The 25,034-nt window shown below is 52.3% G+C and overlaps 1 protein-coding gene across 1 annotated transcript in view; it reads right to left on the bottom strand.

The window, feature by feature from the left end:
- Positions 1 to 19,711, bottom strand: part of USP7 (ubiquitin specific peptidase 7) — a 54,718-nt gene extending 35,007 nt beyond the window's left edge. Inside the window, exon 1 of the mRNA XM_052636425.1 lies at positions 19,587 to 19,711. Coding sequence (XP_052492385.1) covers positions 19,587 to 19,668 — 82 coding nt within the window. The 5' untranslated portion in view covers positions 19,669 to 19,711. The remainder of the gene's footprint in view (positions 1 to 19,586) is intronic.
- Positions 19,712 to 25,034: the final 5,323 nt, after the last annotated feature.

Here is a 25,034-nt window from a genome sequence, read left to right as displayed (position 1 = left end):
CGTGAGAGCGGGCTTCTGTGTGAGTGAGTGCGTGTGTGCGAGAGAGAACGCTTCTGTGCTCTCGTGTGTGAGAACGCTTCTGTGCTCTCGTGAGTGTGTGTGTGCGTGTGAGAGCTTCTGTGCTCTCGTGTAAGAGAGCGAGCTTCTGTGCTCTCGTGTGTGTGTGAGAGCTTCTGTGCTCTCGTGTGTGCGAGAGCTTCTGTGCTCTCGTGTGTGTGAGAGAACACTTCTGTGCTCTCGTGAGTATGAGTGTGTGTGCGAGAGCTTCTGTGCTCTCGTGAGTGTGTGTGTGCGTGTGAGAGCTTCTGTGCTCTCGTGTGTGAGAGAGCGAGCTTCTGTGCTCTCGTGTGTGTGCGTGTGAGAGCTTCTGTGCTCTCGTGTGTGTGCGTGAGAGAGCGCTTCTGTGCTCTCGAGTGTGTGTGTGTGAGAGAACACTTCTGTGCTCTCGTGAGTGTGTGTGTGAGAGTATGAGTGTGTGTGTGCGTGTGAGAGCTTCTGTGCTCTCGTGTGTGTGTGCGAGAGCTTCTGTGCTCTCGTGTGTGTGCGAGAGAGCTTCTGTGCTCTCGTGTGTGTGCGAGAGAGCTTCTGTGCTCTCGTGTGAGAGTATGTGTGTGTGAGAGAACACTTCTGTGCTCTCGTGCCCCTGGCCCGGGCAGCCTCCAGTGATTCTAGACTTCCTTTGGTCATGTTAACAATGAGATCGTGACTTAATCAACACTAAGTTGTGTTAACACATGTTAACATGTGTTCTGGGTTTAATTTTTATATGCTCTGACTCCGTGAAGGGAGCTGGAAGCCCACTCGCGGGTGGTGTCTGCCTTGTTAAACTGGGGCTTCTCAGCTCCTGCCTTGCGGACAGCCTGAAAGTTCCAAGCAGAAGCAGTGTGCCAAATCCCAACAGTGGGCTCCATACTCTTAAATAATTCAGATTTACATCAGTTATAGGAAAATAAAGCCCCAAGGAAGGCCACGGATAAACTTGTGTATAAGACTATTTGTCTGGGGCTCTCCGTTTGGCTTTATTATGCAAAAATCGTCTGTTCTCTGGAGGACCGTGCTAACCCGCCATCACGTCTGCCCCACAGACCACGACTGCAGACTGGTGTGGACACTGGCCAGGCTCGGAGAGGGGCGTGCACCCGGCCCAAACGAGGAACTTATAATTACATCTCAGCTGCTTTCGTACATGTCCGGTCTCATCTGCTCTACTGCGTAGGGCTGTCCGGTTGCCGGAGAGAAAAACAAGACCCAACAAGCCCAGCAGAGGAGGGACGACGTGAACGCTCCAGGACGGAGGAAGACTATGAGCAGCCTGCAGCAGCCAGAGGGTTCACAAGATGCTGAAGTCAAGACAAAACAAGCCAACTGCAGCCAAGGAGCGGTCCCGAAGGAATACAAGTAACAACCCCCCTAATTAACAGGACACCCCTTTCCGTCTAACCACATCAACAGTGAAAAATACTGGAGATGCCCACAGATGCGAAGGATCTCACATCATAAAATGGGTGCCAAGCGGCTAGAGTCTAAGCTTACAGTCAAATCATTCTCCCCAAAGGTGGTATTTATGAAAGCCAGAATCTTAACTCAGAATGTCATTTCTAGATATTTATTCTCAGAAAACTAGCATACATGCCCCAAATTGTACACAAGCGTGTTTCTTACACTTCAGCACGCTTCACAGAGAAAACCTTATACAACACATTAATTTTAAGGGCCCTATGTGGTGCGGCTCCATTCGTTCATATCAGGTGTCCAGAAGAGTGATTTCCACAGAGTTAGAAGGCAGACCAGTGGGTGCCCAGAGCAGGGAGGGAGACCGGAAGGGTGACGGCGGAGGGGCACAGGGGTTTCTCTCAGGCATCATAAACCGACTGCAGTGATGGGTGAATATGTTTATTAAAAACTGCTGAGTTGCAGGATATACGGAATATCTCAATAAAGCTGCACTGTTTGGGGGGGGAGGGGACAAGAACTGAATAGAAACAGGCCATTCTGCATGGGGACAAACCAGTTTCAGAGAGCAGAGCCGTCTCGAGGGCTCTGCCTGGAACTGCTGTGTGGATTGAACGCCTGAAAGTGAAAGTGAAGGTCACATCCGCCTCTGCGAGACCCCACAGACTATACAGTCCGTGGAATTCTCCAGGGCAGAACACGGGAGTGGGTAGCTGTTCCCTTCTCCAGGGGATCTTCCCAACCCAGGGATCCAACGCAGGTCTCCCGCATTGCAGGCGGATTCTTTACCAGCTGAGCCACAGGGGAAGCCTGTCCCGTCTCCAGCAGATCTTCCCGACCCAGGACTTGATCTGGGGTCTCCTGCACTGCAGGCGGATTCTTTCCCAACTGAAACTGAACACCTGAGGCAGGTGTAAATGCTCTACTTTCTGCACTCTTTCTCTAGGAATAAAGATTCTGGGGCCTCCATGGAGGTGCAGAGGTAAAGAATCTACCTGCCAACGCAGGAGACACGGGTTCCATCTCTGGTTGGGGAAACCCCGCATGCTGGGGAGCAACTACGCCCGTGCGCCTCAACTACTGAGCCCACGAGCCTGGGAGCTCTGCAACGAGAGAGGCCGCCACAGTGAGAAGCCCGTGACCACAGCCAGCGAGCAGCCCCTGTCCACCACAGCTAGAGAAAAGCCCGCACAGTGACAAAGACCCAGTACAGCCAAAAATTAAAAAAAAAAAAAAAAAATCCACTGTGCTGTTTGAAAGACCCATTTATCTATAAAATTTATTTGTGTGTATGAATTCACCCCACATTCGTGTAGTTTTAAAGAAAGCAAAACTATTAAGGGAGAATGTCCACCCAGAGAGGACTCAGTGAGCAGGAAGTCCTTGGGGAAGAAAGCAGTGCGTGTGGGCAGGGCAACGGCCCTCGTGCATCAAGTACCCAGTGTTCACCCCTTGGATGGAGCCTTGCTTGCCCTCCCATCGCCTCAGCAAGTACACACGCCTTTACAGTTCATTTGGTTGCTCGTCTTGTCCAGGACTCTCTGCAACCCCACAGTGCAGAGAAAAGGCACGAGCAGAACACAGCCCGCAGCCTGAGCGCACCAGCCAGGCTGCAGCAGGGCAGCAAGTTTTGCGGAGCTGCCCCTCTGGGCAGAGGCGGCGGGGCTCCCCTAGCAGACCCGCACAGAGGGGCTGCCTCCATTATCCGTGACCATGGCGGTCGGCCCTGCACACCTGGGCAGACAGCAACACCCACCCTTAAACACCTGCATTTTCTACTCAGAGAGACAAGGAAATCCGGGGACTGAAGAATGGGGTCAGAAGCAGAGGAGAGATTTTAAAATACATACTCTGACTGTGCTAATTAAAACTTTAACAAACCAGTCAAGCACAGCCCATGTCAGGGGAGTTCCTTTATTTGTATAAAGCCACAAACAGAACAGTCTGGGATGGAGGACCAAGCCATTTCTGGTTGTTCTTTTTCTCCCCACATTGGTGCCACTGGACTATCACTCAGGCCTGACCCTCCTTTTTGGGGGGCCCACCCAGACTATCAAGGAACACTCACATCCAAGACCTTCTGAAAAAACTAGTGTCAACAGAAAGTGGGAGGAAGACTGGTTTCCCAGGTAAAGTCACCAGAGCAGGAGACGGACCACGTTCAAGGGCTTGGAAGACGGGGTGAAGACCTCAGATCTCCCCAAATGAATCGCTATGTTGATACACGATTCCAGTCAAATTCCCAGCACAGTAAGGGAAACAATTCTGAAAGGAGTAGTTGAGTTGCTCCAGCAGCTGAGATGGAGCTGTGTTAGCAAAGGGGTGGACACAGAGCAGAACAGGAGTCCACAAAAACACCCACGTCAACATTACTGCCTGATTCTTGACAAAGGTGTAAGTAATTCAGAGGAAAAGAGACAGTCTTTTCAACAAACAGTAAAGAAACAGTTGGGCGTTCATACGCAAAAATAAATAAACTGCAACCTCCCACCTTCAAATACTAACTCATAATGGACCTTAGGTGGACAAACATTTAAACTTTAAGAAGTAATCATGTGATACCCAGCAAAGAATTGTTAGACATACCACCAAGAGGCAAGATCAATAAGAGAATGTTGATAAAATGGACTTTTCTGTAAAGACACCATTAAGGGGAAAAACAGGCTACAGGCTGGGAGGAAATATCTGCAGATCACCTGGCAAAGGACTCACCCTGAATACTTACAGAGCTCTCCAACCTGACGACAGCAGTGAGAACTTTAGAAAGCCCAATACTTAAGCAGATGGGTGAGAGAGGGCACAAGGATGGCAAATAACAAACCAAAACATGTGTGCCTGAGCTATTAGACACCTGTGAATTAAAACGACCGCCACCTATAAGACGACTGAGATGAAACCACTGGCGAGGCTGAGGAGGCGGTGCAGAGGACCCAGGCACACGGACAGCAAGCAGGTGGGCAGTTCCCCACGGAGCACGCCTCACCCAACAACTCGACACCTTCCTCTAGAGAAATGAAGACTCATGTTCACACAAAAGCCTGAACATGGGTATTTATAGTGGCTTCATTTGTAACTGCCAAAAACTGGAGACAACCCAGATGTCCCTCCGTGGAATAGAGCCCAGCAATAAAAAGCAACGAACTACTGATCAGGTTACAAGCTGCACAATTCTGCAAGATGACAAGACTGCACCGAGACACACGGGCAGCTCGGCGTGAGGGGCTGCTCCGGGCCCCGCCGGGCCAGGGGCACACACAGACCTGCCCCCAGGCTGCAATGCCGAGCCGCTGAGCAGCCGCCAACCTCACCATATGTAAAACCAAAGGAAAAGCACCTGTAGGGCAAGGAGAAGAATGTGATTTACCAACTCTCTAAACACCGCCTTGGGTTATGAGTTCAGAACTTTATCCACTGGGGAAAAGAAAACAGGGCATAAAAGATGCAGGTCTGAGTCTTTCTACCCAGGACCTGCGGGCGGTCGTGTGCACAGATGACTGCAGCACAGCTCGCTCTCTCTGGGGGGAGAGGGCGTCGAGAACGTCCAGAAGCCAGGAAAACGGGAGGGCAGACAGTGAACTCAGGTACATAAATAAGGTGTGCTGTTTCAAAAGCTATGTTTAAATTCAGAGTTCCTCCAACTGTTCCACACAAGCCACCGGAAAATGGAGAAAGTGAGGGGAAAGACCCAAAGAGAATAGGAAGTGAATGCTGGCCATGAGGAAGGAGCAGGAAGCAAAATACTCAAAATCACTAATTATTTCTACTTAATTGTCCTCTCCTTGAATTCTGACAGAATATCTGTTCATCTTAATGGAGCCTATACATTTTTAGGTATCCATAAAAATACATTCTATACATTTTTAAGTGTGTGTGTGGGACCACAGGACTATTTCCCATTGCGGGGACCACCCTACACTGCCTGAACCTGGAATTAGCTGCTGTGGACAACTCGGCTGCCAGTTGCTAATTATCATCCAACCATCTTCACTGGGCGGGCTTCCTCGTGGCTCATCTGGGAAAGAAACCAACTGAAATGCAGGAGACCCGGGTTCGATTCCTAGGTGAGGAAGATCCCCTGGAGAAGGGAGAGGCTACCCACTCCAAGATTCTTGAGCTTCCCTGGTGGCTCAGCTGATAAAGAATCTGCCTGCAATGCGGAAGACCTGGGTTTGATACCTGAGTTGGGAAGATCCCCTGGAGGAGGGAACAGCTACCAACTCCCATGTTCTGGCCTGGAGAATTCCATGGACTGTACAGTCCATGGGGTCCCGAAGAGTTGGACATGACTGAGTGACTTTCATATTCACCTGCCAAGTAGTGGTGACTCTAACATACAGATCGGAAGTCACCACTCTCTTTGTGCCATGAGCTTTCTGGAGATTTAACTACAACCCTGTTCCCAGTTAGGTAACACCGGTGGGCTGAATGAAAATGTGATGTTTTAAGGACTTTTTAATGTAACCGCACAATGAAATACACCAACATTTAAAATGTCTGCAAACTGTGAATCGGAATTTTCAAATGACCAATGAATGGTATTAGAAATGCAGCATTCAAAGTTCAAGACAAACCAATAAGTTTTAATGTAATAGAGCATGAAAAGTTAACTCATAGTTTTCAAATTGCATGCTGCAACGAACCTAAGCTGCTACCAAACTGTAGTGCAGTGTGAACGAACTGCCACAATTACCTGACAAGGCTGTCCCTCTGTAAGTATATACCTCTGTGAGACTGGGTTTCTTTATAGCTCCAGTAAAATTTACATTGCAGCTGTCAGCAAAAGCAGATATGAAAACCCAGCTGACTCCTATCAAGTCTGACAATGAATCTGCAAAATGTATGTACAAAGCCATTCCTCATTAAACTTTTGTTTTAGAAAGCATCTCCTGCACGTGTGGGTGTCCCCTGGCAAGCCGGTGGCTAGGACTCTGTGCTTTCACTGCCAGAGGCTCTGGTTGGGGAACTGATATCCCACGCTGTGCTGCATGGCCAAAAACCCCACTGTATTAAATGTGCTACCATGTGCTGATTTATTACTTCTAAATGAATAACTAATGTTTAGTTTCTAACCTGGCAAATAATGATAGATATGACCCACCTACCCAGCAGCTCTCCGGGGTTTTCAGCAGTGACAGCCCAGAGACCAGGCCACCTGGTGGATGTGTGCCACCTGAGCGACCCTGCAACCCAGGCCCCTCCCCGCGGAGCTCCAGCAATGAGGAGGGTGCAGCAAAGGAGCCCCGCGCTGCCCAGTGCCCGGGGGCTTGTCTGCCTCCTGGCCCCTTCGCTTTGTGAGGACGGCACCAGCAGGCGGGGAGAAGCCCACAGGGATGCGCTCCAGCCTCGCTCACCCACCTGCCACTGTCTTCCTTCGCAGCCCACCGGCCAGGTGGCCTCCCGTGCCAGCGCCAGTGGACTGTCAGCAACTCGCAGAGCTGGGCGCGGGAGAAACCTCGTAAGTGCCTCCATGTGGCTCTACGGCTGCTGACAACCCTCCACTCACTCTGATACACCCTCACCCCGCACCACCCGGCTGATTAGATTTGGCGGTGAATCACATCCTCAACAAAGTTCCAAGTCCCTTTTAAAAACACTGAATAAAACCTCTTATAGATGACAGAATCGTGAGAGCCTGCACATCTTCTGATCCCATACAAATCATGGCGAGGCTCCACAGGACGGAGCACTATTGAGCAATAAAAAGGGACAGCGTGCTGATCCTTCCCTCTCATGCTACCGAAAGGAGCCAGACGCCAGAAGCCACACGAAGTGTGAGGCGGCTACACAATGTCCACAACAGGCAGGGAGAGGGTAGACTGGGGGCTGCCTGGGGCTGAATACAGGACTTCTTTAGGGGGTAACAAAAAAGTTCAAAATTTGCGCTGACGGTCACAATAAATTGGATGCTTTAAATGGGTGGTTTAAATTGTGATGGATGGGAATCATCAATATAACTCGCTATTTTAAAATTTTTGGTGACTACTGACATTTTTTCAGAGACTTGCAGACAGACAGATGCAAATCTAACCTTTATAATAGTTAACGAAGCAGGTAAAATGAAGGTTAACTTGCACTGCAAATGGTGCCCTTTCCCGGCCTACTGGAACTAAAATATAAAAATGCAGTGCGTTCAGTTATCTGGTAGAAAAATATCTGGCTGCTCACGGTGGAGAGAACGGAATGTCACTGGCCTCAGAGACTAACGGGGGGGAGAGCAGAGAGACACAGCTCGGGTTTGACTGCGATCCACGTGCCCAGGCAGCAAGCAAAGAGGGCTCTGCCTCCATCTACCCAAAGCCAGACCTCTGCCACTCTCGCCTCGAGTCCCCGGAACTCACATCCTAGCCCCTCCCCCGCTCAGAGCCCTGGCTCTGCACCTCTGTGGCGGCCATCCCTCTCTCTCCGCATTAACTGTGTTCCCGGGGCCGTCTAGATCCCGCCGACTCCCCTCCAGCTGACACGTGATCCCCTCTTCCTCTGTGTCAAGCACCCGGGCCAGCGCCTGCAGCAGAGATCTGAGGCGAAGGGCGAGCAGGCGCTCGGGGGAGTCAGTCTGCAGATGCCTCTTCCTGGGTTTTCTACAGAAGAAAATGCTTGGTTTTCTGTTACCCTGAGCAATCCGCTTCAAGGCAGTCTCCCAAAACCAGCTCACAGGCTGGATCTGGAGGAGCGACTGGCCACTGGAACTGTCTGTGACGATGGAGACCATCTACCGCTGCGAAGCGGCGAGCCACGGGTGGGTGCTACCTGCCTCTGAACAGATCTGGTGAGAATGGGGAGCTGCGAATTGACTTCAATCACTTCACCCCCCCAGAGACTTGGGTCTCTTGGCCTCTAGAGTAAGGGGTGTAATAATCACAGTCTGCTCTAAAACAAAATCACATGACCACGAACTCTCCAACAACACAGCCACAATGAAAGCAATATTTTAAGAACAGCAGCCCTTAAAAAGTATAGGACTGAACTTCATCAAAAGAGAAATTAAGATTTTAAATAATAATCTCTGATTCCCAAGAAAATACTGGCTATCACAGAAAACTCTCAGACCTGTAATTCTCACTCCTTCCCCGAGCGCTCAGGGTCAGCAGTGACCACCTGGAGAATTCTGAGGACTGTTAACAGCTCCCGGGGAACCTGCCTGTAACATCACCATGTCCATCACCTGGGCGTCCGGCAGGAGTCCACGGCCACCACCAATCCGGACCCCGAGGGGCAGTGTCTGGGTCACTGCCCGCCGCACACCTTGAGGCGGAACAAGTCACCTCAACAGATCATTTGTGTTCTGGGTCTTAACGAGGATGCCCCTGAGTTACCTCGCTTACCTCCATCTTCTCCAGACAACCCCCAAACCATGTGCTTGAAGGTCGCAATTTGGCCAACCCAGCGGTCAACATATTAGCGTATGTATCTATCTTGTGTTTTAAACCTTTAAAACTGTCAGGAAGAGAGGCCCAGGAGGAGGACATTCAGGATACGCCCCCACACTGCTAGTTGGATGTCAGGAGTGAGGGGACTGGCTGGCCTCTCAGCCCCTGCCGGCTGAGGAACCCGGCTCTGGCCCTTCCAACCCTGTCTTCTTTCCACCTGGTGAAAGCTGCTGCCTTAAGAAACAGATGGTTCAGGCGGCACTGAGGAGATGAATGCAGGTGGCTGGGGCTTGGAGACAGAGCCGGGGGACAGCCGGGCTGGTGCCATCTGCGTGGCTGGAGGAGCCTCGTCTGCTCACGAGCAGAGACAGGGCTGTGTGGGTGAGCTGACCGGAGGACCGGCGTGGACGAGCGGCCTCAGGGGCTCCAACCTGTGGCTCCACAGAGCTGGGATTTTCGCCCTGAGCCCTGGCGGACAAGGCTCCCCGCCTTCTCAAGTTTAAATCTCTCCAGACAGCCAGAGCCCTGAACGGTTTGTTTGGGGTGATGCACTTCGGCTCAGGCTCACATTACTGAGGACCTGACTCAGTGAGGAGAGCAGGTTTCTACCTTCAGACACACCTCGAGTCTCCCTCTGCCACCCACCACATCCACGTGCTCGAGCAGAAGGCGGCCCCGGCTGACTCTGCAGTGAGCTGCCTTCCACATTCAAAGCATGTGGTGAACCACACAAAAGCCTTCCGACTAAGGAGCCCACCTGCAGCCTGCCACTTTGGGCGGGGAGACAGGAACCGTTGGAGAGGGCAGCAGGGGGCTGACCACGACGTCACAACCAAGTGTCTGCTGAGTGTGACGAGACGCAAATTTCTGTGCCACTGGCTGGCCTGATTTAAAGCCTGCCACTGCCACCAAGCCCTGGTAGGCTGTGGAGCGTGCTCAGCACCTCTGTTTTGCTCAGGGGTGAAATGGGGATGCTGCTGCCTCTACATCAGAGCTGTGGGAAGGAGCCAACGAGCAGACACGGGCACAGCCCTGGTGTCCAGCAGCCTGGCCCTGGGAGGGGCGGCCACGCTCTCCCAGCCTCTGTGCAGGTTCCCGGACGCCTGCCTGCCGCATCTCATCCACTCCCTGGACCCTGACCCGTTTCCTGGCAGCTAACACATCACTACAGTCTCACTGGCTTAAACACCACACATTTATCCTTTCAGCTTTGGAGGTCAGAAGTCCACAACGGGCCGCCCTGGGCTCCAATCAATGTGTCCACAGGGCAGGGTTCCTTCTGGAGGCGGGACCTGCTTCCTGGTCATCTCCTGGGTTCCTCATCCATCCTCAAGCTAGCAGCGGCCTTTCACATCATGTCACATCGAGCCTCTTTCTCAGGGGAAGGAGGGCCCTGAGATTACGCTGGGGCCACCTGGATAACCCTGGATCACCTCCCCACCCCGTCAACGCCAAAGGAAATCAACCCTGAATATTCACTGGAAGGGCTGAAGCAGAAGCTCCAATGCTTTGGCCACCTGATGCGAAGAATCAACTCCTTGGAAAAAACCCTGATGCCAGGAAAGAAACACGGCAGGAGGAGAAGGGGGCGACAGGGGGTGAGATGGTTGGATGGCCTCTCGGACTCAATGGACATGAGTCTGCGCAAACTCCGAGAGATGGTGGACAGGCAGGCCTGGCGTGCTGCAGTCCATGGGGTGGCAGAGAGTCAGACACAACTTAGTGACTGAACAACATCTCCCCATGCAGGGATCCTGAACTTAACCACACCTGCGAAGCACCCTGTCAGGCAGTAGTGGTCACAGCTTCCAGGGGATCAGGACAGACCTCCGTGGGGCACGATTCTGGGGCCACAGATCCTCTCCTGCTAGGTCCCAAGGCCATGGTGCTGTTCGCCACCTCCCGCCTCTGAGCACAACACCCTCACGCTTCCACTGACCCACCCCTTTAGGCCAGCCCTCCCTGCACATGTTCACCAGGAGCCCTCACTAAGCGCAGGGAGCGGCCAGCAGAGCACCGCCAGTTGGGAGGGTCTTCTATCTGAGGACAGAAGCCCTGCAGCAGGCTCAGGGTGTGGCGGACTCAGGAGCAGGCCTGGTGCTCGGAGAGACCCAGCAAAAAGCAGGGTGGGGAGGACCAAGGGCGCCTCTGCAGGAGCCTGCGGGCTGGTGCCGTCTTCGGGCCTCACCGAAACGAGGAGCAAGGGAGGAGACTTATCAGCGACTTGACTTTCCTGCCACATCCGAGCATGGGCCAGTTTACGCGCTGTCAAACTGGAGCGTGGAGTCGTGTGTCCTACATGGCTCCCAACGCACACCTTTGCAGCCCTGGACTCACGGGCATACTATTTACTGCTGGTAAAACAGATACCGAGATGGCCGGAATCAACATGCTCCACGAGGAGCAAGGACGTCCCCCAAGCAAACAGGACCAATATTACTTGTTACTTTGAAAGCTAGTCAGTGGGCTTCCCTGGTGGTTCAACGGTAAAGAATCCGCCTGCCAACGCAGAAGACACAGGTTCTATATCCCTGGACCAGGAAGATCCCACACGTGGAGGAGCAACTAAGTCCGTGCGCCCCAACTATCGAGCCTGTGCTCTGGAGCCTGCAAGTCCCAACTGAGCCCATGTGCTGCAACTACTGAAGGCCAAGCGCCCTGGACCTGCGCTCACCAAGAGAAGCTACCACAGTGAGAATCCTGAAAACCTGCAACTAGAGAGCAGGCCCCACACGCCACAGCCAGAGAAAAGCCCGTACAGCAAGGCAGACGAAGACCCAGCACAGCCAAAATTGTCAGAAACAAAACAAACACACAAAAAAGACCAGTCGTATACGTGGCATTCCTCCCAAGTGTGCAAGGAAGCTTTTACTATGGGGAACTGCTGTCTCACACAAAACTGTTTAGGTACCAGAGGGCCATGACAAAGTCACAGGGGCACAGCACAGCTCCGCATACTAATGGCCTCTACACACTTTCAGCGAACATATATAACTTCTGCCAGTCTTTCTTCCTATGCGTTTGTTCTAAGTGATAACTGCTGAAATGTGACTTTAATGTAGTAATAACGTGGGGTATGCATTCTGTATGTGGGTTTTTATTTCATTTCTTAAATAATTTGTTTACCCTGTATTGCTTACAAAACACAGAAAGAAACTGTCCACAAGTGGACTGGAAATTTAAAAAAGACAAAACTCGATCTTCACCACAAATACCCGAAGAAAGCCTGCTCTGTAGCATTTGCCCAGGAACTATTTATTCACTCATTTTCATTTAGCTTTTCCAGGACACACTGTATCTTTCCAACACTCAACGTGACACTAATGCCACCAGAAACACCACTAGCTAAGGTTCCAGCCAGACTGTTTAGGTGAGCTCTGGCCACGAACACTTTCTGCACGACAGACACATGCTGCATCTGCTCGTCCCGGGTGGCAGCGTTGGCCACGGGCGGCAACTGAACCCCTGCAGCGTGGCTGGTCAGTTAAGGACTGCAACTGCCACCGTGTGGCCAGTGGCCACCTCACTGCACAGTGCAGGTGACACCCTGAGCATCCTCTCTCCTGCTCCCAAGACCCCGAGTGGCCTTCACCAGCAGTACAGGTCTTGGAAGGAAAACAGGTTTAATCTGTCCTCATCAGTAGCAGCAGGAGACTTGGAGTGCTTCAGAAAGAGGAGGAGCCCTCTGGCTAGCGCGGGCTGGACATCACACAGAGCTGTGTGAGGAGGGGGACTGCCCAAAGCATGGGGCTCAGCTCAGCAACTTCACCCACCAGCTTCTTGAGGGACATCCTGCGGGCCAGGCACGCCAGCCCCATCTGCTCTGCCTCTGCCTGCACAAGCTAAAGACAGGAGGGCAAGGCTGAGATGCGCGGGGAAAAACTCTTACTGGTCCATCTATGATGGTGATAGAAGAGGAAATGAGGTTAGGGATTGAGGAATGTCTTTAACCAACTCACACCCAATTTGTTTGACTGAATAATTTCTCCTCCAAGCTGACAAACTACCAACTCTAAGAAGCAAGCACTTCCAAATTACCTACTACCAACTATACTTCAATTAGAAAAAGAAAACTACCTGCCTTCACTATTTCAGAGGAGGAGCTGAAGATCTAGCCATGTAAACAGGCTGAAGAGTATTACAGGTGCTTGTTTGAAAACCGCAATTGCACCGGGTCAATTAAGAGCCTTGAAACGTAATTTATTCCCCAAAGTCATATTGATGAAATGTACTTGCAATTCTAGATGCATAAGCCTAGTTTGCTCAGCCTATATACCCTAGAGAAAAGCCCCCTCAAGTCCTTCTGAAAGCACCATAAAGGGGGTGGTGGGAGGGAGCCAAGAGGTCAGACTGCCACCCAGACACCTGGAGTCACGCCCTGGATGTGATCATGCTCTGCGTCACCGATCACCCCAACAATCTCACACAACCCCTCTCCAAAGCTCAGGCCAGTTTAACAACTCACTGCTCAAGTCAGACCTTCCCCTGGTCGATATTCGGGGGCTGGCACCTTGCATGGGACGCTGCCGTCCCAGTAGCAGGACCTCAGGGAAACCAGTCACTGGCATTCCTTGCCCAGGGAGGGCGGGCTGGCCTGGGTTTCGAATATCCCATGCCAGGCGGGAGAAGCACGTGCAACCGTCATGGTCGCACAAGGAAGGGAACTTCCCTCTCTCTATCATTTCGGCTCCCAGTTCAGTCGCTCAGGCGTGTCCGACTCTTTGCGACCCCATGAACCGCAGCACGCCAGGCCTCCCTGTCCATCACCAACTCCCGGAGTCCACCCAAACCCCGCAAATGACACAAAAAGAAGGGCAAACCACCCACCACCCTGAGACTCAGACATGGTGCTCACTCACATTTGGTAAGATAAAGCCCCGGTCAATCGGATGACCTGCACTCCCTGGAAGGACACCGGGCATCTCCGTGAACATTAACAGCTGTGCCCGCACTAACGGGTCCCAGCCGAAGGGGCAGCAATGCAGCGCCAGCCCCCGCAAGCACATGCAGGCAGTGCGTCCTCCAATCGGCGGTCTTCTCTGCCCAACACCAATGACAATGACTCTCCTCCCCAAGGTGTGACCCCGCGGAGGCCCCTTGCCCTCATCCCCACACCCTGGCTCTTTCTAGTTCACACCAGCATCTTCTTTAAGTTCTGGAAGCACTCACTCTTATCCAGGTCAGTGTATTTCCCTACCCAGCAAACTTTGCAGTTACCTCCACTGCCAACTTCCTAGTCTACACCACCAACGCTCAGAAGCAGGCCTGCTTCTCTTCAAGAGGGTTTCAACACATGTGACTTCTCATTAGCCGAGTCGTGTGTTAACTTACTACCAAAATGGCATAACTGACTTTCTTGCCTACGCCTGACACTTAAAAATCCTGCTTCCTCCAACTTTCCTAAGTCCAAATTAGTTCAGAACAAGAAGTCTGTGAAGCAGGTGACATTTTAACATTTAACTGTCATAGTACATGTCAAGAAATACCGTGTTACAACTCCAGTCTCCAAAGTTCCTTTGCCTTGGAAATCAAGAAGCAGCCAGGCTACAAACTACTCAGGCAAAAAACCAGAAACAATAACAAACTCAAAAATACTCAAAAGGAAACATCATTAAGGTTCACTGATGCCCTGTGTGTGGAAAAGGACCTTTTCCTGGCAAAAGGATCAAAAATGCCAATCGAAGCAACTGAACGTTAAAAGCAATAAAACTGAATTAGCAGCTATCAAAGCGAAATTGGTTTATGGCTTCGGCATTCTCTTTCACACCGACTTGGCCAGCCAGCCACCTCCGGTACTACTGTTTTGCCTTTGGGTTGCCGTTTCCTGAATGAGTGTCTCCCACAGAAACACTTAACAGAAAAGGAACGGTCCCGGGGTGGGGAAGATGAGGATACAGTGGCAAGCCCACAGGTCAAAGACACGGCTCTTATGCAAGGCTAGTGCCTGAGACCACCAGACAAGTTTGAGAAAATGAATGAAGGGCTTCTGAGCCTCTTTCCTGGGGTCTCTGTGCAGTCAAGGAGAGGCAGACACTACCCATGCAAGAGTAGGGCCTGAAAGCCATGGCTGAACCCTGTGCCGCGCAGGTGTGTGCGCGCGCTCGGAGCCTGAAGCACAAACCGGGTCAGGGATCCATCAGGTAGGCCTGGGCAACTAGCCATCTACCTGCATGAGGAAGGGGACCAGGCAGTCGTGTGGGGAAGAGAGGAAGCAGGGAACATTAAGAGGCCTATTGCAAAGTCCCCGCATGAGGCAACAGGGGCCTGGCGGGTGGAACACCAAAAGGGCTTGGTAACAGGATGTGGGATTTAGAGACAAGAATTCAGGGCCAACTCCCAGGTTGGGACACTCCTGTGACCTGGCCTCCCTGCGACAAACCTGACTGGCAATCATGTCAATTTTGGATACTGGATAATCGTCAAGTAACACCCTCAGCAGAAGGCCCCCAGGCTGACCAGGCGCCACCAGCAGTGCCCCACCGCACCAAATCCACCATCCTCTCTCCTTCTGAGCTCCCTGCACTTTTCTTAAAATATTCTATCATTAACCTTAAATATCTACTTAGGAACATCAAGCCCATTCATGAACAATGCTGCTTGGACTGAGGCTGGTCAGTTTGCTTCCTAATCCACGTTAGGATATAATTACTGCAGAACCACGAATGCCAACCAGCACCACCTGTGCGCGGCAGCACGCCTGATTAACCTGCGCCTGTCCCTGCCCAGGTGCGACCCTGTTGCCATCAGCACACGGTGACTGAACGCCACAGCACCCCACTCCACGCCCAGCACTGCACACATGCTTTATGTCTCCACCCTCACGACCACCCTGCAGGGTCCCACCAACCTCCTTTTCCAGAATGCAACAACTGAGAGCTTAAGCAACGTGCTGAGGTCACACAACAATTAAATGGCAAAGTCCACGCTCAGACACGGGCCTGGCACTAAGCCTATACTTGGTCTCACTCCACTCGCCTTCCTTGAGTTAACGCAACAGCTTCTTTCTCCCTTTCCACAAAACTGACTGCGCTCCCACCCCCAAAAAAGCCAAGATGAAGGTATACATTTCTTCCCCAATATGTCTGATAAAACTTGATCAATCTTTTGTTTATCTTAAGTCAGCAGTCTGGAAGAATCAGGAGGGTAAATGCCTGTGGCGAGTAACTTCCAAACCCATCAAAACTTGACAGGCTCACATCAGAGTTAGATGTTTCTGGGTCTGGCCTAAATTCTTCCATTTTTTTTTTCCCCTGGATTCTCCAAGTTGATGCTAACTTCGTAGAGTTCTTTTACCAACCGAAGCTACTGTGAGACGATAACCTATATTCTCATATTATTTGACTTCTTCCTTGTTACGGTGCTATTTGAAAAGGAAACATGCTTTAGATAGACTAAAATGCCCAGGTGTAGTCTACTTGGATCCACGTATACAAGACAACTCACTTTCTATTCCTAAACCTGCTTCAGCAGAAAAGTAACTTGAAACTCTGTGAAATCTACCCACACAGGTTTGAAAGAAAAAGAAATCCACCACTGGGGCACCCCAAACAAAAAGACACAGAAGTCAGTGACGAATTCTTTTCAGAAATGGCAGACCACACTCATTCATTTGCTCCCACCTTGGTGTCCTGATAGCAACGGTCTGAGCGTTGTACAAAAGTACAAAATGAAACCGTCTGTCCCCATTAGTCTCAAAGATGACACTCAGACTGCTCACACGGGCAGGAGAATCACACCAGGGAACAGACATGGAGGTACTGACTCTGGTCCCAGCCAGCCCAGAGCAGCAGAAGGGAGGCCTCGGGGAAACTTCCTGTTGACTCCGAGGGGGTATGAACAGCCCTGATTATCACTTCTCAAGTACTCCAGGGGGCACTGGCCAGTGCGGGGCCCTCACGCAGCCCCCTGGCCTGCACTACCTCTGAGTTGGAGGGTAAATAAACTGCCGAGCAAATTCATTCCTGGCCAGGCCCCAACGGAGGCTACACCTCAACAATGCTATTTGCCTCCCAACCTGAAAATGTGCACAGGCCTCACAGGAAGGAAGCATGTGGTCTCAACCCCAATGAACTGCCACCATACCCGCCCCATCTTTTCCCTCGCTGCCCTTCCGAACTTTCCCAACTGCTCAAAACAAGACATTTTAAAAATAACTTGGCCTGAGCAGTTTTTCTCCAGCAGACATACAAAGGCTGTGCAGAGTCAGTGAACAGTACAGCAGAAGGAGAGCCCATTAACCTGTTGATGGGGGAAAGCGCCAATCTAACCAGCCTCTCCGGCTCCTTTGAAACCACCCTGCCTAGGAGCAGTGGGAAGCAATGCTCCTCAAGGGCAGAGCTCCTCAAGCTGATCAGAGCCCTGACAGCTTTCAGCTGCTGAGTCTATGGGAACCAAGGCGAACACCAAACAGGTGCGAGTCATTCGCAGAGCCTGGCTTATGAAGCCACGCACAGTGGATCACCACAACCCCACCCTTCTCCCTTTTTAACAGGAAGGATTGTTTAGCTCTTACTGACCCTAAAGTACAATATATAAACCAAGCACAACACTTGAGGAGTGGGAAGGCTTAAGAAAGGCTGACAGAGATTGCCTGAGATAGGGGAGACTGTCTCACCTGTAGGTGCTCACAGGGGGTCAACAGTGATAAGCCTACCAGGACAAGGTGTTGACCATAAGCCCTACAAAGACAAGGTACCTTCTGGAAAATAAACCCAGGACAGAGACCCATTTGAAAAAAACAAGACTTTTAAGTTTATGGAATGAGTAGTAATAAACTACAACCTCTGCAATCCAGTTTGAAATGGCAGTAAATTTGCAGATTAGTGATTATATGGGTGACTTTCCCAACGCAAACTTGGATATAAGAACCAAAAACACCTTGAGAAAATAAAGTAGTCTTAAAAGCAGGCATGACTTCTGACAATTCTTCCCCACTCAACACTCTCTGGTCTTAGAGAAAAGCCCTTGAAACTTGTGGACATGACTACTTCCCCAGAGACGCAGCTCTACACCAGAAATCTGCTCTGCAGTGGGGGCCATGCTGATCAGCTCTCGTTCCTGTTCAAAACACTTTAAAAAGTGCTAAGACAACATAACTACTGGGTTTTTGTCTTGACTGGATGATACTTAAAAAGAACACTAAAAAACAACCTCTTTTTTAATATTCAAAATCCTCCCGGGCAATGTACTCCTCTGGCTAGTTGGCTTAATGACACACGACAAAAGCTCTATGAAGTTATTGCCTTGCTGGGGTCAGAAGATACAGCACCAGCCTGGCCATGGATGGGCTGCCCTATCCCGCATTAGTGGCCACTGAAATCCCGGTGGGAAGTGCTTTCTGCCGGACTCCCCACCACTTTGCCTTCTGCCATCCTGTAGGCCAATTTTTTTCAGGGCACATTCAATTGCTGGCCGCCCCTTGTTATTCACAGGAGAGTACCAGTCACGGTGAGAGTTCCCACCAACCAGGGTGCAGCACCCCACTGTAGGAACGCTTCCTTACCGACCCTGTTCATTTCCGCAGCTCAAAATCTCTGGCTAAAAGCAACGTAAGTACAGCTCATTCAATACCCCCTTCATTCAGAAGCCCTCTTTTTGACTCCTGCCTGTCTGTCCCCCTCTCGAAACAGCTAAGGACCCTCTCTGAATACTTCTTACACTTTGCCCTTTCAAGCACTTAGGCCACGAGCCTTCGAACCACCAGCACCGATTGCGCTACGTAAGCTCAAGCAAGACCCTTTCCTGTCCAGAGCCTCTACATCAAACATCTATTACCAAGCCCTTGCTATCATCTCAAAGCTGGGCACTCTGAAAAACTGCCGGCACCTAAGCATAAAACTAAGTTACCTTTGAAGTCAGGTTGAATTCGGAAGTAAGGAGTCGTAGGCTGGGGAGAAGGGTGTGTGTGTGTTGGTGTGTGTGTATGTGGCGGGGGGGGGGAGCGGGGGGGGGGGCGGGGGGGGTGTCACGTAGTTTCAAACGCATACCTGGCCGGAGGCACCGCAAACAGCCAGGTTACCTAACTCCCCGCAAAACGGCTTAACTCGGAAACGAAGAGCGCGCCCGGTTCCGAATCCTGGGCCCGTCCAGAGGCTGCGAACCTCTACGCCCCTTGCAGGTGTTTCCAAACCAAGCCCGAGGCCAGCAAGTGTTGCTACGGAGCGATCGGGGTGAGGGGGTGGGGGTGGGTAGAGGTCGGGGCGGGGCGCCCCGCTTCGCCCCCGGTGAGCTCTCCGAGGGAGAGAGCGCGCGCGCGAGCAGGTGCGGCCCGAGCCCCAGAACCCACGGAGATCTCGTTTCCAGAGCGTAAGCGGGGGAAACCACACGACGCCCCACCGGGGCCGTGGGGGACACAGCTCCCCGGAGCCCGGCTTCCCCACCCGGGGCGCACCGCAGAGCCCGCAAGCGCCCGCGTCCCTCCGCGGCCGGGCCCGGAGCGCCCTCCTTTACAACTCGGGGGGCTCCGGGCGCTTTGTGCAGGCGAGGAAGGCGGCCGGGGGGCCCCGCGGGCCGGACAATGCAGCGGGCGGGGAGGCGCGGGGGAGGGGGGGCGCACGCGGCCCGCCCCCCGCCCGCCAGGCCCCCGGCATGACGGTGCAGCCTCGCCCGGGCCGGGGCAGCCGGGCCGAGGCCCGCGGGCCGCCCGGGGCCTGCGTAAAGATGGCGAGCCCCTCGCGTGGCTCCCGCGGCTCTCCGCCCCCCCTCCCGCCCCGGCCACAATGGAAGGCGCCCCCCGGCCCCCGCCGCAGACGGCCCACGGGGCCTCACCTTCCATCTCCATGTCCTCGGGCTCGCTGAGCTGCTGCTCGCCCGCTTTCTGCTGCTGCTGCTGCTGCTGCTGGTGGTTCATGTCGGCCGCGGCCTGGGCCTCGCCTGCGGCCGGGGGCCGGGGCTGCGGGCCCGGCGGGCGGGCGGCGGCGGCGAGCCGGGGCGGCGGCGGCGGCGGCGGCGGCGGCGGGGCGGCCTCCTCCTCCTCCTCGCGCGCGTCGTCGGCGGCGGCGGCCCCGGGGCGGCCCACGGCGGGCGGCGGCGGAGGCAGGGAGACGCGCACGTACTTGCTCGCGATTCGCCCAATCTCGGCGCCGAGGCGGGCGGCCGGGCGGCGGGTCGGGCCGGGCGGCCTCGTCGCTCGCTGCTGCGGCCGCCGCCGCCTCAGCCGCCGCTCCCGCCGCCGCCGCCGCCGCCGCCGCGGGGCCCGCCTCCCGCCGCCGGGGCCGGGGCTGCGGGGCCGCGGGCCGGCCGGGGGCGGAGGGCGGCCGGGCGGGGGCCGCGGAGTCAGCCCCGCCTCGGGCCGGGCGCGGCGGGCGGGAGGCCTGGCCGGCCGCGGCGGGCCTGCGGGGCCGGGGACCGGCGGGAGCGGCGGCGGCGGCGGCGGCGCGGGCGGGCGACGGGCCGGCCGCGCTCGGGGCGCTGCGGCCTCCGCCTTCTCGGCGTCGTCGTCGGGGCTCCGGCAGCGGACGCGGCGCCCGGCGGCTCGGCTCGGCTCGCTCTCAAAATGGCGGCGGCGTGAAATGTCACATCCGCATGGGGGGCCCGAGAGCGAGCTTGCGAGCGACGAGAGCGGGCGGGCGGGCGGCGCAGCAAGCGGGCGGGCGGGCGCCGCGCCGGAGGGCGGAGCGGGGAGGCGGAGCGGGGAGGCGGAGCGGGGCGCGGCCAGCCCGCTGCCGCCGCCGCCGCCGCCGCCTGGGTCCGCCCGCCCGCCCGCTCGCGGCCCTCAGCGCAGCGGCTCGGCGCCCCGCGCCGCCCGCCTCGGCCTCTCCCGACCCGAGGGGCCCGCCCCGGAGCCTCGCGGCCCAGCCCCGGCGTGCGCGCCCGGGGGCCCCAGCCCTAGCGGGGCGAGTGGCCCCGGCAGGTGCCGGGCAGGGAGTGTGGTCAACCCAGGAAGCCCCAGGGCCGTCCGGGGAGGGAGGCGGGGGATTCAGGAGCCGAAACCCTGCCCGGGGCCCGGTGACCGCGGGAGGGTTGGCTGAAGACGTCCGGCGACTCGGCAGAAGACGGCCCGATCGGAGCGAGCGGCCGGCGCTGGTCAGCCCTTGCTGGCCCTGGTGATAATTATTTTACCTCTTTGAAAACAGATGTGTAATTCATTCAACCCAGTACCGCGCTGTGCGAGAACTTTTCTCACTGTAGCCCAAACCAGAAACCAGGTTTTGGTCTCCTCAAAACCAGTCAAAGTACCTCTTGATCTGGCAATAATTGATTCCCTTCACATCAACCCAATCTGGCTGAGATCCTTTAGGGCCTGCCTCCTTCCCATTACTTGGGAGACCGGCGATTGGGGTCTCAACTTTCTGATGAGATCCAAGGCAGTGTGGATGAAGAAGGGAGTGGAGAAGGATAGGTACATCTCTGCGTCTCTACTGTATCTCTTAGTGACCGTCTCCAGGGAGAATATAATTTTGTCCTCAAATGACCAGGAAGATTTTCTATCTGCTCATCTCCTGTCCCTGCGTTTTTCTCCTCTTTTCTCTACTTGATTCACTGTCCGTCTCCCTAGCGGGAAAAGAATGTTTTGTTCTCTGTGGTATCCCAAGCGCCCTGAGACAGAGCAAGTACTCAGATACATATTTGTTGAATGAATGTATGATTCAAATGTGATGAGATCCAGCCCCCCCGCCACCTCCCACCCCTTAAGCATTTCCCACCGGTGAATTTCTTGCTGGACCCAAGCAGTGACATTCAAGAGGGAAGGAGACACTTCACGACGAATCAGTCCAGCCCCAGCATCACCCCCCAGATTAGGAAGAGGTGTTGTTATTCACACAAATGCTAATGAACGGTTCTCAGATGCAAATGAACCCTTCTCACTTGGGGGAGGGCAGACCGGACCGCTCTGGCGGAAGGGGTGGCAGGCAATGATAATGGTGCTTATCGGGTTCCACACTGGCCAACCTTATCTTCATCACTGGGTTCAGAACCAACCCGGGAATTAAAAAAGGATAAGAGTAGGGAATACTTTGCATGATGGTTAAACTAAATGTGGTACACCCAATACGGTAAAATACTATTTGGCAATGAAGAATGGATTAATATAAATTAATTAAATGTAAATATATTTAAATTATTAATGACATCTTTCAAGATGCTCCTATTTTTTCTGCACTTGATAAAATATTCTCAGAGAAATGTTAATATGTCTCACTATTATATATTTTTTCTTTATATTCTGATTTTTTGCTATATGTATCTTTGTTTCTTTGTTGTTAAGGTGTCTAATGATTTATGATGCTTATCTTTGTGAATTATACCTTTTATCGTTAAAAACATTCATCGTTTCATTTAAAATAAATTTAATTTTTTTAAAAAATTGAATGAGGCTTGAAAACACTGTGCTGAGTTAAAGAAGCCAGACAGAAAGGATCTTATAGTGTATGATGATTCCAATGACACGGAATGCCCAGAGCAGGAAAATCAACCTATAGATAGGAAAGATAGATTAAGGACAGTTAAGGGTTTGGGGAGTGACTGCTAGAAAGTACAGGGTTTCTTTGGGTTGGGGGGTGATGAAAATATCCAAAATCTGATTCTGGTGATTATCCAACTCTGTGAATATACTGAAAATACTGAATTGTGCACTTTAAGTGGGTAAATTATATGGTATGGGTCAGATTGCAATAAAATTGATTTTTAAAAAAAGAAAAAGATGAGACTTCCCTGGTGGTCCAGTGGCTAAGACTCCACATTCCCAGCACAGGGGGTCCGGGTTCGATCCCTGGTCAGGGAACGAGATCCCACATGCTGCAGCTAAAGATACTGTATGCCACAACTAAGACCAGTGCAGTCAAATAAACAAATAATAAAATTTAAAAATAAAAAGATGAGAATGAGAATAAAAGAATGCTGTTCGTAGTCTAGGAGAGTGCTGGAGATGGAGTGGCCTGGGGTGGGGGCGGGGGTGGAGATGGAGAAAACAGGTTAGTCTGTTGGCAGGTCAAGTTGCTGATAGCCTGGAGTTGGGTGGGACAGAAGAGAGAAGAATCAAGTATTGCTCTCAGATTTCTGGTTTGAGCAACTAAGTGAATGATGCTGCCAATTACCAACATGGGGGAGAAGTCTGGAGGAGACAGAGGTTTGGGAGTAAAACTGAGATGTTTTTCTGGCTTTACTTTGGGGAGCTGGGAAGGGGTTGTTGTTTTTATTTGTGTTTGCCTTTTTTTCTTTTTTTTTACTGTATTACATTTGAAGTGCTTGTTAGATATTATCTATGCATGCCTGCTCAGTCATGTCCGATTCTTTGCGACCCTAAGAACTGTAGCCCACCAGACTCCTCTATTCATGGGATATTCCTGACAAGAATGCTAGAGTGAGTTGCTGTTTTCTCCTCCAGAGGATCTTCCCAACCTAAGATCGAACCTGCACCTCCGGAGTCTCCTGCATTGACAGGTGGATTTTTTTTTTTCTTTTTTAAATCACTGAGTCACCTGGGAAGCCCCAGACATTATCCATATGGAGGTGTGAATAAATTAGTTCAACAGGATTCTGGACTGATGGGTAGAAATGTGTGGAGATGATATGAGAGCCTAGAGGTCACCTAGGGAGGTGGGGATATATTATATATAGCAGATGTGGGCCACAGTCATATGCTGATACAAAGAGGGACCCACAGAGTAAACGATGATTCTGGGAACTGGTTTACTTTTTCATAGTACTTCCTAGCATTCTCTTATTCCCTACAACCTTCATCCTAGATGGCTTCCCTGGTAGCTCAGGTGGTAAAGAATCTGCCTGCAATGCAGGAGACCTGGGTTTAATCCCTGGGTCAGAAAGCTCCCCTGGAAAAGGAAATGGCAACCCACTCCAGTGTTCTTGCCTGGGAAATCCCATGAACAGAGGAGCCTGGTGGGCTACAGTCCATGGGGTTGCAAAGAGTCTGACAGCTGAATGACTTAGCATGCACATGTTATACAGCAAAAAGAGAAAAACAAACAAACAAAATGAACATGTGTATATAATCTCTGTCCACTCCTAGAAGCATCTTGATGGAAGAAATTATCTTTCTCACAGCTCTGTCCACAGAACCTAGCACAGTGCCTGACACATAGCAGATACTCAATAAAGGTTGAATCACTGCTTCCACCCCAGCTGATGCTTACTAACTGCTAGTGAGGAGCTAGGAGCCGTCTGGGGCAAAGATGGGAAAGACAGCGCCTGCTTGCTTTTAAGGCATCTCAGATGGATTTTCTTACTTCTTTACTCTTTTCCTCCCTTGCCCATCTTTCACAGAGGAGTGGATGGCAGGTGGAGAATTTATCCCTAGGCCCCCATGGCTACTAGGAAAGCAAGACCGGTGCACTTTGAGGCCTACCAAGAAGGCCCAGACTCAGTTATTCCCGAGGGCTGTGCTAGTGTGTTTTCTTCTTGGCCCAGTGGAATTATTAAAGCCCCTTTACACGCAGAAGGGGTTGTTGGGAAAGAACTCCGCAGAAGAAGGGAATCAGTTGTGGAAATCCTGCTTCCTGGGAGCCTTAATGCCAAGATGCTCCAAAGAAGCTGTTTGGAGAACTCTGTTTGGGCAAGAGGATTGGCACTGTTTCTGATCACTGCCAATTTGTTTTAAATTTCACAACCCCTCCCCTGGTTCCGAGAAACCAAGGACCAGAGGAAGAGACAGAAAACCGGGGAGACAGGAACCTCTGGACCAGCTCCCTTGTCAGTAGGTAGAGCCAAGTAGGGAGGGGCCACCCTATCACTACTGTCTGAGCAAAACATATTTTGCTGCTCCCAGAGCTCCAGCCATGACTCGGCATAAACAGCTGGTCAGCTTTTTTTTTCTTGAGACCCACCCAAACTATTTACCTACCTGGAAGGCAGGTTCTCATCAGGGTCTAAAATAAATTAATGGACATGTCAAAGAAGAAATGAGAGTACCAAGCACATTTTTTCTTTTTCTTTTTTTTTTCAGTGTAAGTGTTATAATCCATAGTTGGAAAGATACAACTTAAACCCCTAACCACAAGGTTAGTGAGGATGTGGGCATAGAGATAAGGCATTCGGTAAAGGTCATGTATCTGTAAGCAGTTCGGGAGGGTAAGGGGCTTTAGGGTGCGGAACCAGGTGGTTCAAGGGGTTCCGCAAACTTGAACTTGGGAAACTTACCCAACCTCTTAGAACTCAAGGTTCTTATCAAGGAAATGGGGAGGCTAGTTTCTATCTAAAGGGGCTGTTATGGAAACCAAGTGAAAAGATAAGACTTTTCTCAAATAGTTTCCCATCCAG

The sequence above is a fragment of the Budorcas taxicolor genome, chromosome 2, assembly GCF_023091745.1.
Source record: "Budorcas taxicolor isolate Tak-1 chromosome 2, Takin1.1, whole genome shotgun sequence".
Classification (NCBI taxonomy): Eukaryota; Metazoa; Chordata; class Mammalia; order Artiodactyla; family Bovidae; genus Budorcas; species Budorcas taxicolor.
The sequence above is the reverse complement of the archived record's forward strand: the minus strand, read 5'-3'. Positions and strand labels throughout refer to the sequence as shown.